General features: G+C 41.7%; 1 protein-coding gene across 1 annotated transcript in view; it reads left to right on the top strand.

Moving 5' to 3' along the window:
* LOC306869703 (pappalysin-1-like) overlaps positions 1 to 17,045 on the top strand; it is a gene marked incomplete at both ends in the record, with an annotated part of 102,549 nt that overhangs the window by 73,163 nt on the left and 12,341 nt on the right. Inside the window, 7 exons of the mRNA XM_079416580.1 lie at positions 83 to 296; positions 2,058 to 2,226; positions 13,128 to 13,311; positions 13,517 to 13,724; positions 14,834 to 15,026; positions 15,440 to 15,587; positions 16,645 to 16,760. Of these exons, the coding sequence (XP_079272706.1) occupies positions 83 to 296; positions 2,058 to 2,226; positions 13,128 to 13,311; positions 13,517 to 13,724; positions 14,834 to 15,026; positions 15,440 to 15,587; positions 16,645 to 16,760 (1,232 nt within the window). The remainder of the gene's footprint in view (positions 1 to 82; positions 297 to 2,057; positions 2,227 to 13,127; positions 13,312 to 13,516; positions 13,725 to 14,833; positions 15,027 to 15,439; positions 15,588 to 16,644; positions 16,761 to 17,045) is intronic.

Below are 17,045 nucleotides of genomic sequence, written 5' to 3'. Positions count from 1 at the left end.
TTTCAAACACACCTTTTACTCCAAGCTGTGTGTGAAAGGTGATTTTTGTGCTGTATATTTTGCGATGGCTGGATGGTTATAGGGGACTGGAGGCTGAGCTGCCGGAACAATCCACTGGTGATTCCTGTGAGTCACGACCTGAGCGTGGCTTTCTACCGAACAAAAGCCATTATAGTGAGCTTCAGCTCTCCTCTGGTGGCCATCTCAGGTGTTGGGCTGCGCTCCTTTCAATATTTTGACCCCATCACTATCAGCGGCTGCCAGAGCAATGAAATCTACAACCCCATGGGCCAAAGGTGAGGAAATAAATCTTGCATTGCTCTCTCTCATGTCAGTGTAGAGACTAAACGTTTTGCCAGTCCACTGCGCTTAGATGTGGTCTTACAGCTGTAATTATACTATATTTTGTGTGTGTGTATCATGTTAGGGTGTCTATTGCAGACGTGCAGAGAGTTTCTCAGGGGCAGGGGCTCAAATGTAAAAAAGGGGCAATATGAGGGGGAAAAAAAATATAGGTAAAAAAATTGGATACATTACTATTTTATATTTTTGCAAGAAGTCACTTAGTCATCAAGCCTGCATTTATTTGATCAAATCAAATTTTAATATACTTTATTAATTTACTTTATTTACTTTGCATTTTATGCAATAATGAATTATTAACAATGTTGAAAACCTGTGATACTTTTTTCAGGATTCTTTGATGAATAAAAAGTTAAATAAGAACAGCATTTATTTAAAATATAACTTTTGTAACAATATACACTACCGTTCAAAAGCTTGAGGTCAGTATTTTATTTTTATTTTTTTTTATTCAGCAAGGATTTGTTAAATTGATAGAAACAGTGATAGTAAAGATTGATATTGTTAGAAAACATCTCTACTTTGAATAAAAGCTGTTCTTTTAAACTTTTTATTTATCAGTGAACCCCAAAAAAGTATCACAGGTTCCAATAAAAAAAATAAAATGAATTATGTAATATTCTAAAATATGTAATATATGGATTTTTATATAAATCGACACACTAGCTTTGATTATTGATGAAAAATGTTTCAAATATTGTTTGGTTTATTTTTTCCTTCCGTCGGCCCATATGCACTCACTGAAAGAACCATATATGGCTCAAGAGCCTATGGTTTCTGAAAACGCACGCAACCCATAGCAACGTCTCAGATTGACAGATGTGTAAAAATAAACAGGAATTTTCTGACTTTTGAGCGAGTAGTTACTGTTTTGTACAAATTGTCATGCTAATTAGAATTCCAATGCATTTTGTTTTATTAACCACAATATCATTGCTATTTGTCCGAGAGGGGCACTTTTGAATAATTTTGAAAAAGAGCAGGGGCTCGAGCCCCCAAAGCTCCCCCTTCTGCACGTGCCTGATTGCAGTAGTGACAAGTTTTAAAGATATGTTGATAACACATTTATTTAATCCTATATTGCACAATGTTATTTAATAAATCATTTTACTTCACTTTACAAGCACATGATGCATAAAAGATAGCAATAAAATGATTAATGATAATAAAGGGCTGTCTTTTAACCAAAACCATTTAAAAGCCTTTTCTCGGTCACACTATATCCTCACAGTCAAAGCTTTTGTTTTTCACCCATTAAATACGATTCACAATTGTTAGTAAGAAAACTTGAATTTAAACACATTTACAGTGATATAAATTATTTGTTTGGGATTAGAGATTGCATTAATTAGTTTTCCTGTTAAATAACAAAATCATACAACAGCAGAAAAGATATGGATTGACTACTATAGAGTAAGTTCTGATGCTTATTATTTTTTATTTTTGTGTTGTTTTATTATCACCAATAATTAAAAACCTATTTAGTATTATCATTTAGGTGAAAATTAGGAATATAATTGTTCAATTCTGTCATGCTGCAGTTAGTAAAGCAGTCTTTAATTAATTGGATGAATTTGTTTCCATTGTTGCACAGATTTGCTTTCATAATGCAAGAGTGTTGAAGTAAGCTAACTGTAGAATTGATAAGGTCATTTGACATTGTCATAATGTAAGTTCTTTCTGTAATCCCTCAGTTGCGTTCATTACTCATGTGACGCCATTGAATGTCAGAAGCCAGTGGTCAGTAATGCAGAGATGAAGTGCAGTAGTCCTGGATACTTCAATGGAGCTCGCTGTACTATCACCTGCAATCGAGGATATACACTGAAGATACACCGAGATGACGATATCATTAAAACACAGGTAATACAGTTGTGCTTATTGCCTTTGAATGTGTATTTGTGGAGGCTACCCTGTATGTGTGTGTGCTGAACTCTCTCTGTCTTTTGCCACGTATTTTGCCAAGTATTTTGACCAGGTTTGATAGAGAAGCTCACAACACAAACATACACAGGCACACTCGCGTGCGCACAGCAGTTTATATTACATTGATTAAACAATAATCATTTGACTCATGCCCTGACACACATACAGAGAAAGTAGCAGTAAAGATGTATGGCTTACGTAGGGTTTGCTAACCAAACTGTGAGACGGTAAGTGAATGGTCACAATAGCTGGCGCTCAGGCCAGTGGACTTTCTGTTATTGGCTTGATGTTGTTTTTTATGTCTTTCTTTCTGCCTGGAACTGCTGGAATTGTCCATGTGGCTCAAATAAAAGAGAAGCTGTAGATTTTTCATAAACATTACTCTCACTCTCACCCTCCTTTCTGACTGGAAGGTTTTTGTTGTTGTTGTTCTTGTTATTATAATAATAGGCTAGAAAACAGTTTGACTGAACAGCAACCTCAAAAGTCATCTGTTAGTAATCGAAAGGAAGTTTCCCTCCAGAAATCACTGTCTGGCTAACACGAACAAGCTCTTTTTTTTTCCCCTCAGCAGATGGTTGCATCCTTTTGTGATTTAACATGCGTGGGGTTTGTCTTGCTTTTGGAAATTTCCAAACAAACTCGATCCTTATGTACAGTTATTAAAATTATTAATTTAAATAATTGTGGCATTTGTACTTTGTTGTTAGGAATACTAAAGTAGTACTAATAAATGCAATGTCATTCAAAAGTTTAAGTTTATTGCAATTCAAAATATCTATTTTAAATTTTAATGTGTTTTAAAATGTAATTTATCCCTGTGATGGCAAGGCTGAATTTTCAGCATCATTACGCCAGTCTTCATCGTCACATGATCCATCAGAAATCATTCTAATATGCTGATTTGGTGCTCAAGAAAAAAATAAAAAATTATATTTGAATCAATGTTGAAAACATTTGTGCTGCTTAATATTTTTGTGGAACGTGATACATTTTTTGTTAGGACATAAAAATTGTTATTTAGTGACTTATGGACAGTCACTTCAGTTTGAGTTCAGCCATTGACTCGTGTTTAATTAGGATGAATACAGATAAAGTATTGAGATAAATGACAAAAAGTGACTCACTTTACTTGTATTCAGCTTTCAGGTTCAGATTCAGGTAGAGTTTGCCAGACCTGATGCAGCTGAACAGTTCACTAGTTAAATGTTTTTTCCTCTATAATGTCATAAAAGTATCAAACAGTCTATTCCCAAGGCTCTGTCTGGTATCTGTGCCGGCATGCGTACGTGTTGACGAAGGTCTGCTTGTGTCTTGCGTGTGTGTGCCATGCACATCTGTTAATTGCGCTTGCATTTTCTGGTTCACTACTGCTTGAACGTGTGAAGAAAGTGTCAGAGTGTAGTCGGTCAGGATGCAATTTGTTCGAGTTTATTTGACTTCAAAACAGTGGAGCACCATGCTCAGCCGCCACTGCACTCCCTGAGGACTCAGTTTAAGGCACAGCCACGGATCAGCGGCACTGCAGATCTGCCGGCCCAGTACACCCTCGCTAAGCAACGAGCAGCAATTACTGCAACCCATTGACCCCGGTCTCCCACACAAATGGCCAGTGGTGGCAATGGCAATCCTTTTCCCCATTCCACCTGGTCAAGTGTTTGGCGCTGTACTAACTCCACAAGCCCTTGGCCATCCTTCACCCCACCCATTCACAAAGAACGTTTTGGGCCATTTGCAGCTCTGGTCTTTCAAAAACAACTCTGTTCTGTTTTCCAGCGCTTGTTCTCTTGTGATATTGACAGAAGGAGAACAAGGGAAAGAAAGTAAAGGGAAAATGCAAACGTAAAAACAGAAAAGACGAGAAAGTGCTGTGTGTTCTTTATAAGCACTTGGGCTCTACTGTATGTTGGGTGGGTTTCTGCCAGCAGCCGCAGTCGACTGAGAAGCTTGGCCTGTGAGTTATTACGCATTTGGAAGGAAGGAAAGGCAGCAGACAGTTTTTCTCTGCATTTGGGAGGGCTCGGCTTATTTAACAGCGGTGCACATTGGGGTCCGGGGTTGGGGGCTTTGGGGAGATGTCTAGTCCGGTTATGTAAGGTAAGAGGGGTGATATTTCATAAAGATGGCCATGACTGTTACCCAAACTGTAACTGTAATAGTGCTACATTTACAGCACAGCAATGTAAAATTGAAATAAAAATACTGAAATAACATCACCCTCCTATTACCATCACTTATCTGTTTAAAATGTGTCCACAGCTACACATTGTGCAGTGTTTAAACCTCAAGGCTTTTGTGATGTTTAGTATTTGATGTAGTCTTTAAAACAGGCCCATTTAATGCAATGTTATTTTAGTATTATGTACACTTATAATATTTATTAATATTTTAAATGAGCTTTTATTTTATATTTGCAGTTTTAATTAAAATTTTAGTTCAAGTATTAATAGCTTTGTTGTGTGCATTTGTCGTTTTTATTATTGTTTGAATGTATTTATTTAACTTTATTTTTATTTCAGTTTTAGCAGTTTTTTTAATCTAATATTTATATTTTACTCCAGCTTTATTTCAGTTAATGAAAATGTTTTTTAATAGTTGGTTTAGTTTTAATGATAACAACAGGTTTAGATGGATAGATATAAATATGTTGCACTAAAAATAAATATTGTACTAACATGCAGTACAAAAACACCACATTTGTTAATTAATTTATCCATATTTTTCATTAAAAATAATTGCAATAAAATTACATCATGCATATTGTTACGGGGCTGACAAGACGTGAGACGTGCGGATCCATATGCAAAGCTTTATTCTAAAACATGGTCAGTAAACAGGCAGGGTCAGATAGTGGCAAACAGGTATGGCAAGGGCAAGACAAAGCAGTCCGTGGAGCAAGCGTGGGTCGACGATCAACAAACAGTATCCAAAGGGGCAAGGCAGAGAGATAATCCAGAGACGAGAGCAATAAGTCCAAACGGGGAGCGGCAGAGCAAAGGGGTAAATCCAGGAAACAAAGGCAGGGTCAGACACGGCAGGAAAACAAGGCAAGACTAAGGCTAAGACTATACCAATGGCTCTGTAAAGTAGCTATCGCTGGGTGAGTGATAAACGCTAAACAATACTCGGCCCTGAGCAAGAGCAAGTCCCAGGCTTATATGGTGTGTGGTGGTGATTGGAAAATGGTGATCAGGTGTGTGTGATGTGTGAATGGTGACAGCTGTGATCTGTGCAATGGATTGTGGGAAATGGAGTCCAATGTGCTGTGAGTGTAAAAGTCACTGTGGTGAACGGGTGACCTCTAGTGGTGGTTGACAGGGAGAGCATGGACCAGATTCATGACATAGCCCCCCCCCCAAGGAGTGGCTTCCAGACGCTCCTACACAATCCAGGAGGGCGGTGGAGCGGAGGCGGAACAGGGGGAGGGACGGAGGGCCAGGTCCTTGAGGAAGTGGGAAGACCGGGGATTGGGGCAGAGCAAGACATCCAGTCGGAACCGGAGACCAGGACAGAGCAAGAGCCCACCAGGGCGGAGCAGACGGACCAGGAGCCCACCAGACCCGAGCAGAAGACCACCAAACCCGAGCAGAAGACCAGCACAGCGGAGCAGACGACCACCAGTCCAGAGTAGAAGACCACCACGGCGGGGCAGACGACCACCAGACCCGAGCAGAAGACCACCACGGCGGGGCAGACGACCACCAGACCCGAGCAGAAGACCACCACAGGGAGGCAGACAGGGCAGGAACCCATGACAGAGACTGGGATCTGGGGAGAACAAGGACAGACAACACAGAGAGAGCGCAGAGACAGACAACACTGGGAGAGTCTTCGTTGCAGGGCAGGACGGGCCCAGAGCCCACCTGGGCGGAGCAGGAGAGCCCCAGAGCCAGACAACTGACCACCACGGCAGAGTAGACGGAGCCGGAGCCCACCAGTGTGGCGTAGACAGGGCAGAGTATCTCCACGGCAGAGCGGACTGGTCAGGAAGCCATGACAGGATCAGGGATCTGGGGAGAACAGAGACAGACACCACAGAGAGAGTCCCCATGGTCACAGGAGCCGTGACCGAGCAGGTCGAGAGTTCATGGACGGTCTCTATGGCTGTGGCAGGACAGGGCGAGAGCTCACAGACGGCCTCTTTAGCCGTGACAGGACAGGGCAAGAGCTCACAGACGGCCTCTTTAGCCGTGACAGGACAGGGCGAGAGCTCACAGACGGCCTCTTTAGCCGTGACAGGACAGGGCGAGAGCTCACAGACGGCCTCTTTAGCCGTGACAGGACAGGGCGAGAGCTCACAGACGGCCTCTTTAGCCGTGACAGGACAGGGCGAGAGCTCACAGACGGCCTCTTTAGCCGTGACAGGACAGGGCGAGAGCTCACAGACGGCCTCTTTGGCTGTGACAGGACAGGGCGTGAGCTCACAGACGGCCTCTTCGGCCGTGACAGGACAGACAGTGAGTTCAGGGGCGGCCTTCATGACCGTGACAGGGCAGACAGTGAGTTCAGAAACGGTCTCCATGGCCGTGACAGGGCAGACAGTGAGTTCAGGAACGGCCTCCATGGCCGTGACGGGGCAGACAGTGAGTTCAGGAACGGCCTCCATGGCCGTGACGGGGCAGACAGTGAGTTCAAGAACGGCCTCCGTGGCCGTCACAGGGCAGACCGTAAGTTCAGGAACGGCCTCCATGGCCATGACAGGGCAGACCATGAGGTCAGGAACGGCCTCCGTGGCCGTGACAAGGCAGACCGTGAGTTCAGGAACAGCCTCCGTGGCCGTGACAGGGTAGACAGTGACGTCAGGAACGGCCTCCATGGCCGTGACAGGGCAGACCATGAGGTCAGGAACGGCCTCCGTGGCCGTGACAGGGCAGACAGTGAGTTCAGGGACGGGTGCCACCACTTCGGGAGGTTCTGCAACGGAAGCCGCCACCTCTGGAGGCACTGGAGCAGACTCGTGGACAGGAGAGGCCTCAGGAGCACAGTGTGCAGCCCACACACTCAAAATGGCAACCGCCATAACGGGAAGTACTGAGGTCAGGGGAACAGTCTCTGTAACAGACAGGGTTGAGGCCCTGGGAATGCCAGCTACTCGCACTGACATCAGTGGTGGGTCCATCACACTGGATATCAGACAGGGAACTTGAAGGACTGACCTTAAATCCTTGGGTGTGACAGACTCTGGCTGGAGCACTGTGACGTGGTGTGACTCTGGCTTGACAGCGGAGACGTGAGCCGACTCTGGCTTGACGTGAGCAGACTCTGGCTTGACGTGAGCAGACTCTGGCTTGACGTGAGCAGACTCTCAGGCTTGACGTGAGCAGACTCTCAGGCTTGACGTGAGCAGACTCTCAGGCTTGACGTGAGCAGACTCTCAGGCTTGACGTGAGCAGACTCTCAGGCTTGACGTGAGCAGACTCTCAGGCTTGACGTGAGCAGACTCTCAGGCTTGGCTTGACTCGTGACGATCAACTGTGGCTGCCATTTTGTAAATGGGCTCTGCTGCGGCCTCCATTTTAGTCACAGACGAGGTGTTGCATTCCTCTTCCACGATATCCACAGTGAACGAAGATTGAGCACACAGTAAAGCATAGTCCATGTAATCCTTCAGGCTGCAGTTAAATTTTCCCTCAGGTAGCCAAGACTTAATGGCCTCATTTATACCGAGGCGGAAAATGTCTTTTAAAATGGTCTCGTCAAACAGGCTCCCGTTTGATAACTCACAGAATTGTGAGACATATTCCTCGATGGGTGAATTCTCTTGTCGAAGGTTGAGCAGCTGGTCAAATAGATCCATACCTGGCCAGGGTTCTTTAGAAAAGCTGCTGGATCCTTGTTTGGCCGAGTATTCTGTTACGGGGCTGACAAGACGTGAGACGTGCGGATCCATATGCAAAGCTTTATTCTAAAACATGGTCAGTAAACAGGCAGGGTCAGATAGTGGCAAACAGGTATGGCAAGGGCAAGACAAAGCAGTCCGTGGAGCAAGCGTGGGTCGACGATCAACAAACAGTATCCAAAGGGGCAAGGCAGAGAGATAATCCAGAGACGAGAGCAATAAGTCCAAACGGGGAGCGAACAGAGTCCAAACGGCAGAGCAAAGGGGTAAATCCAGGAAACAAAGGCAGGGTCAGACACGGCAGGAAAACAAGGCAAGACTAAGGCTAAGACTATAACAATGGCTCTGTAAAGTAGCTATCGCTGGGTGAGTGATAAACGCTAAACAATACTCGGCCCTGAGCAAGAGCAAGTCCCAGGCTTATATGGTGTGTGGTGGTGATTGGAAAATGATGATCAGGTGTGTGTGATGTGTGAATGGTGACAGCTGTGATCTGTGCAATGGATTGTGGGAAATGGAGTCCAATGTGCTGTGAGTGTAAAAGTCACTGTGGTGAACGGGTGACCTCTAGTGGTGGTTGACAGGGAGAGCATGGACCAGATTCATGACACATATATTTAATTTTTTAGAGCATTAAACATTGCACCGTCTCCTTCAGTCAAATACCCTATATATACTATATTGTTTTATTTCCATTCTTTTTTAATTATTTACATTTAAAGGTATAATCCTTTGCATTTTAGATATTTTTTAAATTTTATATCATATATTTTATGTCTCATTCTGTTGTCGTTATGATGTAAAATCATTTGGTAAAACGTTCAAAACAATCATTAGAGTGTTGTTAAAGTAAAACTATTAGATTGATTTAATAATTGAGCAACAGTTGACCCTGGCTGCTTTGGCTTCTTTGAAACTACTTTGAGTTGGGGAAAAAACAAACAAAAAAATCTGGACATATTGTGTGAATGTGTACAGTAGATTAAATAATATCAAAACGTGTGCGTGACTGTAAATAGGCATTTGTTTAGAAATGATATTATGACAGCTCCAGAGTTTACCCTACAAAAATGTGACCATATAAAGGTTAAAAAGAAATTGGCGTGATGGATTTCCAAGTCTCGCTTGCGTGTGAGCAGGAGAGCTGATGACAGCAGTGCGAAGGAGCCCTCGTACCTTTACAAAGTGAAAGTGCTGATCCCAGCACAGTCATTACAGTTTATCAGCCATCTCCAGGGAGCTCATAATGTGTGTTCCTAAAGGCTTTAGTCAGAGACAAATTAGCCATTTCATCATTAACCTGTTACCGTAACATCATTGAGAGGGTGCCAATACGGTCTTTAAAAAAAAACAACATTAGTAGCTGTTACAGACAGAGATAAATGTGTGTTTATAAGGTTGAGGGGCAAGCCAAGCATCGAGGGTTATAATCTCGCAAGCCATCATGAACAGAGGACAGTTTTGGGAGCAGATAACTACAGCAACAGGCTCTACTACAGTGTCATGCCTTTGTGTCCGCAGCTTCCTGGCTGCCAGCGGCTTGTTTTTGCCAAGGTGTTATTGAAAGCAGAGCATGTCCTGAAATCACTGTTAGGCAAACAACATTTCAACAGAGCAGAGGGAAGCGGAGAGTTCGAGGTTTACTTTACCCCCTGTTTTTCCTCTTCTTTTTTTTTTTTTTTCTTCTAGCGCTTATGCGTGTGTGTGTGTGTGTGTGTGTGTGTGTGTGTGTCGAGCATGTTTGCTTACGTGTGTTACTATGTATCTGTGCGTGTGTGTGTGAGTGCGCAAAGAGAGAAACACAGGATGGTGCTGGGGTGTAGAAGAAAAGCCAACAGAGGCATCTGTGTTGAATTAGGCACAGTAGTCAGTGGTAGTTAAATACTCAGTGGAGGAGGAATCAGCAGCTGTAAAGTTTTAAAAGAAGGAAACTCCGCACGCAGACACCCCTCTTCCCCCCCACCCCCTCCTCAACTTGCCACCCCCCGATGTGACGGCAGTCCCCTTCCCCTGTGTTCGCCAGAAGGAAAGACCCGTCATGATATAACTTCCAAGCAGGAGCGGCGTGTGTTTATGTTTTCGTTTGTGTCTGCGACACGGATTACGTACCGTACAGGTGGGCATTTAAACAGCCCCCTGCATGTGTGTTTCTTCTGTTCAACCGCAACAGTTTATGTTTTCCTTTTCGTCCCACACAGCCCATGTGACTGTGGTCATTTCTTTTACTGCTCCTGTAATGCAGCCAGTGCCGGCTAATAAACCTTGTGTCTATGCTGCCATTGAGCTTTGAAATGGCTTTGAGAGAGCCAGAGATGTCTGGGCAGGGAAAGTTAGATGACACTTTTATGTACTTCTGTAGCCTCTCGCAAGTTTTATAAAGAAGCCAGGTATGTGGACTAACACGCTCTTTGGCATTGTTATGACACAGACGGCGACCTCTCTGACCCTAGGGGGAGATGTTGAGTAAATTGTGACTGCCGTTCTGTTTGGGATTTTATTGAGCCAGTGATATGAGGTCTTTTATTACATTGCTGCCCTCACATGAAGGAGTCAAATAGAGACTTTTTCAACTGTTGAGTTACTCTTCATTTTGTTTAGTTTACGTTTAGATTTTGCCTTACCTAATTTAGTTTGATCATTTTTGTCTTTTATCTTATGCTCAGTTTAGCTTTGCTTTGTTGTTGTTGTTGCTGCTGTTGTTGTTCTGTTTTGATTTGTTTTGCTTTTGCCTCATTTCTTTTTGTTTGCTATTTTTGTCTTATAGTTTTATGCTCATTTTAGCTTTTGCTTTACTTTTTTTGTCTGTTTTTTGTTTTTCTCTTTTTGTGCTTTTAATTTATTTTGTTATTTTTGTTTGTTTTTCTTGTTTTAGTTTTAGCTTTTGCTTCACTTAGTTTATTTTTGTTTTGCCTAATTTATTTTGCTTAGTTTGTTTTAACGTAGTTTTGTTTTTTTCTTTTCTTTTAGTTTTTACTTTTTTGCTCTGTTTTCGTTTTTTTCTGTTTTTCATTCTTTTGCTTTTTTTCTCATTGTTTTGTTTTGTTGTGTTTTTTCACATATTCACCTCAAATATTCAAGGCTCACACTTCCATGGTGAGCTGTTTTCAATAAGAGCTTCAGCGCAAGAAAAGGAAGAGGGAAAGAAGGGGGCAAAAAGTGTTTTGTAACTGTGTCTGGATTGCATTTCAAATGCTTCCCGCTGCTTGCTCAGTTTTAGGTGCTGGTACATTTCCTGAGAGGGTACAGAACATTAGATAAGCTCACCACATTCCAGCCCATTTAAAGCTGCAATTTCAAATAAAGAGAAAAGAGAAAAAAAAGATGGGCCTGGGTCACAGTAAAGCAGCGCAGCAACAAAAATGCTATTCGTACATCTTGATGTTTTGTTTTGTGGATGCAAGTTTAAGAACATTTGCCACAATAATCTGTGCCTTGCCAGCAAAAACTTTTGGCTTCACAAAAATTGTTTCAATAAACATAGCTGACATCTTTTTTTTTTCTCTTTTTTTTGGAACCAACCAGCTTTCATCACTTGTCATAAACAAAAGGAGAAATCTGTGGAGAAGTGCATGTTTTACTCTGTGCTTCATTAAAACAGTCTGGACTCTAAGCCCACCTACGGCCCGTGTCCAAGCCGCTGGGTATGGTTTATGTTAGATATCACTTTTTACTTCATGCTTAATACCACACTCAAAAATTACAACAGTCTCATAACCCACACCATGTTAGATCACAATAATTTTTTTGGCAAGAAAAGTCTTAAATTTGCTGTCGTGCAGTAAAGGCACAGACTTTCTACGTGGTTCACACATTTAAAGATTCATTGAGGAACTAGTAGAAGAATGCAGTGTTGTGCTGTTGGTGATAAATTCATGACTGTTATTCCTGCTTTGTACACAGTAAAGTTTGATTCGTTGGTTGTTTGCAAGCACAGTAAGGGATTTGTGTTAATAAAAGCAGTGATTTACTATGTATCGAGTCAATAAGATGTCAATAAATGTCCCTGCATATTACTCAAGAGACAAGGACAACTGAATAGTCCAAATCAACTGTAGTCTAGTCTTCATTGCTGGACTGGATTTTGACAGAGTGAGGAGAGACAGAGAAAGAGAGAGTAAGGACTCACACATGTTAGTACTTTTTTAGCATGTTCTCATGCATATTTTGAAATATGCAGTGTCTATTTTGGTTAGAGGAAGGATTCGTACTTTCTATGACCGGGATCATTCTCATGCTGGAATAAATTAATTTGTCCTTTTTGTAATAAATCGAGCAAAATTACCTATGGATGTATAACAGGAGCGGGAAATACTGCTATTACTGTCAGCATTACCTTAAAACCACCAGCTAGTTCGTTATAAATGTTAGTGTTCAGCACCAATGTTATTGTAATTTACTGTAAGTGTATGAACAATCATGAATTTGTGACTATTTGTAACTTTACTCTCATGTGAAAATGAGGATCTGCTTCATCAGTCTCATTTTCACGGAACTGGGCTTGGCGCACTTGGACTCGTTCAGGGTTTTCCAACAGAAAATCAGTTTCAAATCACTAATGAAACACAAGTCATGTTACGTCATGGCAGTGATTCGACAGAAAGTTTAATTGTTTTGTTCTTATGTGGGGTCGGGCATGTGTGTGGTTTGTGGCTCCGCTATTAGCACATTTGTCTTTGGAGACATCACACAGGTCAGACTTGACTTGTAAAACAGCAGAAATGACCTCTGACTCACTCTGCCTTCAGTTCTGACAGCTTTATATGCTGTACCCGAGCCCTTTATTATCACCCACTCAGACGGTTAGCTTCCCACTGCTTCCTTTCACCAAGAGATACATAAATATTTTTCATTGAATCTATATAGTGTTATTGAAACAGTGTATTATTTGATATGGTCTGGTCTGACGGATTGTTGTGGTTGCAGTGAATTGACCTAGAGAAAACAAAATGTTTTTTTCCCATGTTTTGAACTATTGCCTTTGTTTTTTCCTTCTCAACAGTCTGAATCCACGGTGACCCTCACCTGCGCGGATGGGAAATGGAACAAGCAGGTGACCTGTGAACCTGTGGACTGCGGGCGGCCTGACAAGTACCACGTGCACCCGGCAATCTTTGAGTTCTCTGAAGGAACCACCTACGGCAAGAAGTGCACTTTTCAGTGCCGGGAGCCAGCTCAGTTAATGGGTGGGTAGACTCTGACACATTCTAAAACTAAAGGCCCTTGGGATTGAGAGGTCAGCTCCATAAAATGCCAGATGTGGTTTTGACACCAACTACAAAAAACAATGCGCACTGAGAAAACAGTCCTGTGTTCTGCATCAAATTGAAGTAGGTTCACTTTAGATCTGAAGTCAGCTTGTCCTGTTTCTTTGTCCTTTTGTCTCTGCAGGAAGTAATAACGTGCTGACATGTATGGGGGATGGCATGTGGTCCTTCCCCGAGGCTCTGTGTGAGCTGCGCTGTCCGGTCCCTCCTCCTGTACCCAACGCTGTCCTGCAGACCAAACGCTGCAATGCCACAGGCCTCAAAGTTGGGTCTTTCTGCAAGTACAAATGCAAGCCTGGCTACCATGTGCCCCACATAGACAAGCCCAAGAGGTGAGACACCACTAAATGGACCTAAATGCATAATTATAACTAACATTAATTTACTTTAATGAGTTCCGTATTTGGACTGTATCGTCTTCTTGTTTACTGCATTGCAGATTTAGTTAATGATGTTGTGGAAATTGAATACTCAAGGCTGTATCAGTTGTTTGAAAGCTTGGATAATTTTGTAGACATTATTTGCCCTGTTGGTCGATTACTCACATAGCCACGTGTAGCCAGGCATTTGACTATAGTCATAAATCCGATCCTTTTAAACTGTCAAATTTAGATTATTCTGGCCAAAAACAACCCATTTATACAGGAAGCGACTGTGTTACCAACATGTAAAGAACCAACCACAGTTAGTTTGGTTTTTATATGCCATTTAACTCAAAATGAACGGAAATGGGACTTTGATCAGAATTTCTGTGCATTCAAATGTAATTCATACCAAATATTTCATGTAATTCAGAAAAGTGCAATATACAGTCTTTTTATATTCTATTTGGGATATTTACTTGGCCTGCGACCTATGTACAACAAGCAGTTTGGACAGTGGACAGATAATTTGACTCAATCTGACTCTCAGAAGCTGTGGAAAGGCAGCCAATCAGATTAGAGCTTGTCATTTTGGACTGTGCTTGCCAGTTTTGAGTGCAGTATTCATCAGATGGTCCATGAATTTACTATGGGTGGTCCTTGAACCTTTTATTCTGAGAACAGTCGATTATTAAAAGCTGTTTTTAGGCTGGAATATACTACACAACCTTTCAAATCTGGACAGATTTAAAAACACTAGGTATCATACGCTAAACGACTGAAGAGCACAAATACCAGACTTTGAAGTCATTCCAAACACAACAAACTCACAAACACACAGGATGGAATCATAGACTGAAGCTAATAAATCTGGCCTCTTCATACATTACATAATTTTCTGTGAAATCTGTCAACTCCGGCTACCCAAAATCTGCAGACTGTGACTCTTTCATACTGGAAATCAGTGCAAAAATCTGGGCAAAACTGGTGCAGTGTATTCCAGCCTTACATGTATTCGAATACTATGATAAAGAATTCTGCTCGATCTATCTCTCATTGTCTTAATGAACGTGTTGCAGGTCAGTGCCTGTGATGTATCACAGGCGTGCGTTTAAGCGGCAGTGCACGGAGGATGGAACCTGGCAGTCGGGTGAGTGTGTGGCAGTCACATGTGAGCCGCCTCCACCCATTTTCCATGGTACCTACAAGTGCACAAATGGCTTTCAGTTCAACAGCGACTGCTGGATCGACTGCAACAGGGCTAACCACACGGTGAGACAGCACAGCCGCTGCAAGCAGGTCTGTCATGTTCTCTCTCTCGTCTCCTTGTTTCCTTTTTTCCTCCATCAACATCTCGGTCCATCACCTTCCATTACTGTCTACAGTGCTTTCCATTCATCATGTGCACCCTATCACTCACTTTTAAGCATCACGATTGCTCTGCGTCGTCCCTCTGGCTATTCGTCAGCAGCATGGCTGGTAGACTGATCTTGCAATTTACATGTGCTTTGTTTCATTTGTCAGTTATACAGCTTCTAATGCGTAATATGGACAACTTAACCATAAGGTCATGCCCATCCTTGGCCTCCACCCTTACATTCAACCACATATGTTTTTTTGCCAAGTGGTGATGGTTAGTGAGCTTCCTTTATGATGATTAATAGAAATGTTGGCCTTTTCTTCAGGGTCCTTCCACCAACGTGATCCGATGCAGAAAGGACGGGAACTGGACCGGTTCTTTCCGTCTTTGCCCCAACCTGACAGGCCAGTGTTCCCTTCCGCAAAATCTCAGCCCAACTATCCATCTCAACTGCAAGGACGGACACAGCATAGGTCTCTGCCTATCTGCTTTTCACTTCTTAGGCCCAAAACACACTGCACACACAAGTATGCACTGCATTCTCAACATTGCCACAAGGGCCGGTGCAACTACAACAACATGTTATTAATTGGATTTCAAATTCTCTTTTAATCAGAGATTTTTTGAGTCAAACCCTTCTGTCACATTGTATTGAAGAGCTGATTTTTGGTAATAACTCAGTTGTGACTAAATATGTAGTTAATGTTTTGTTTTTGTGGGGCAGTATAGTAGCTATTAACACAACCATCTCGCTTTGTTTTATCTGTCAGGTTAATTACAGTCTTGGCGAAACAGTTTGTAGAGAATCTGTGCAAGTTATTTACACTGTCCTCATGTTTGTAGCTACACTATCATTTAAAAATTTAGGGTTAGTAGTATTATTTCTTTTTTTACATAAAAGGGATGCATTCATTTGATCAAAAATGAAAGTAAAGACATTTATAATGTTACAAAAGATTTCGTTTTCAAATGAAGGCTGTTTTTTTATCAAAGAATTCTGAAAAAAGGATAATTTTTTTTACAGAAATATTAACCAGCACAACTATTTTCAACATTCATAAGAAATGTTTCTTGAGCACCAAATCAGCATATTAGAATGATTTCTGAAGCATCCTGTGGCAGTGAAGACTGGAGTAATGTTATTTTAAACTGCAATAATCACATTAATTTCACAATATTATGTTTTTTACTGTATTTTTGATTTAAAAACTTTAAACTTAAAACAGTAGCGTACCTGAATCAAGTTCATTTAATGGTACATTTATTTTAGAAAACTTGATTTCCTTTCCATACTTAAAACTTATGTTAAGTATGTTTTATGCCTTACAATGTAAACTTCTTTATGTTTGATTAATGTACTTTGAATACATGTATTAATGAATACAATTTTGTATTCAAGTCATTTATTTTAGTTTTAAAATTAAAAATGTTTATTCATTCTTCATGATTATAAAGGTACATTTAATTTGCCCTGAAGCAGATGCCAATATACCATTGTTATGAATAACACCTGTCTGTGATGCCCAACAGGAAACGAGTGTGAGGTGGCGTGTAGAGATGCTAGCAGCAGTGTGGTCCTCCTGCCCAGCAACATGAGCATTGCAGCTGTGATGAAAGACCACTGGTGGAACCCACCCAAAGTTAAGGTGAGACCCCAAACATGGGAAGATATGGGTGGGCTCACTTTACTATCATAAATGGTTTGTCTTCTTAGTTTTATCTCAAATTCTAAACTTTTCCATATTACATCCATGTTACACTGGATTTGGTTGGTAAATGTTTGAGACCTGGTCATAGTACAAGCTGAACCTCCAAACATTGAGTACCTATATTTAACAACGCTTTTTAACACACGATTATGACATAACTTTTTAGAAATGATCTACACAGTCATTTTAATCTCATTACTGTGAACAATAATTAGATTGTCT

The sequence above is a fragment of the Barbus barbus genome (assembly GCF_936440315.1).
Source record: "Barbus barbus genome assembly, chromosome: 5".
NCBI classification, from domain to species: Eukaryota; Metazoa; Chordata; class Actinopteri; order Cypriniformes; family Cyprinidae; genus Barbus; species Barbus barbus.
Note: the sequence above shows the minus strand (reverse complement) of the source record. Positions and strands in the feature narration are given on the sequence as shown.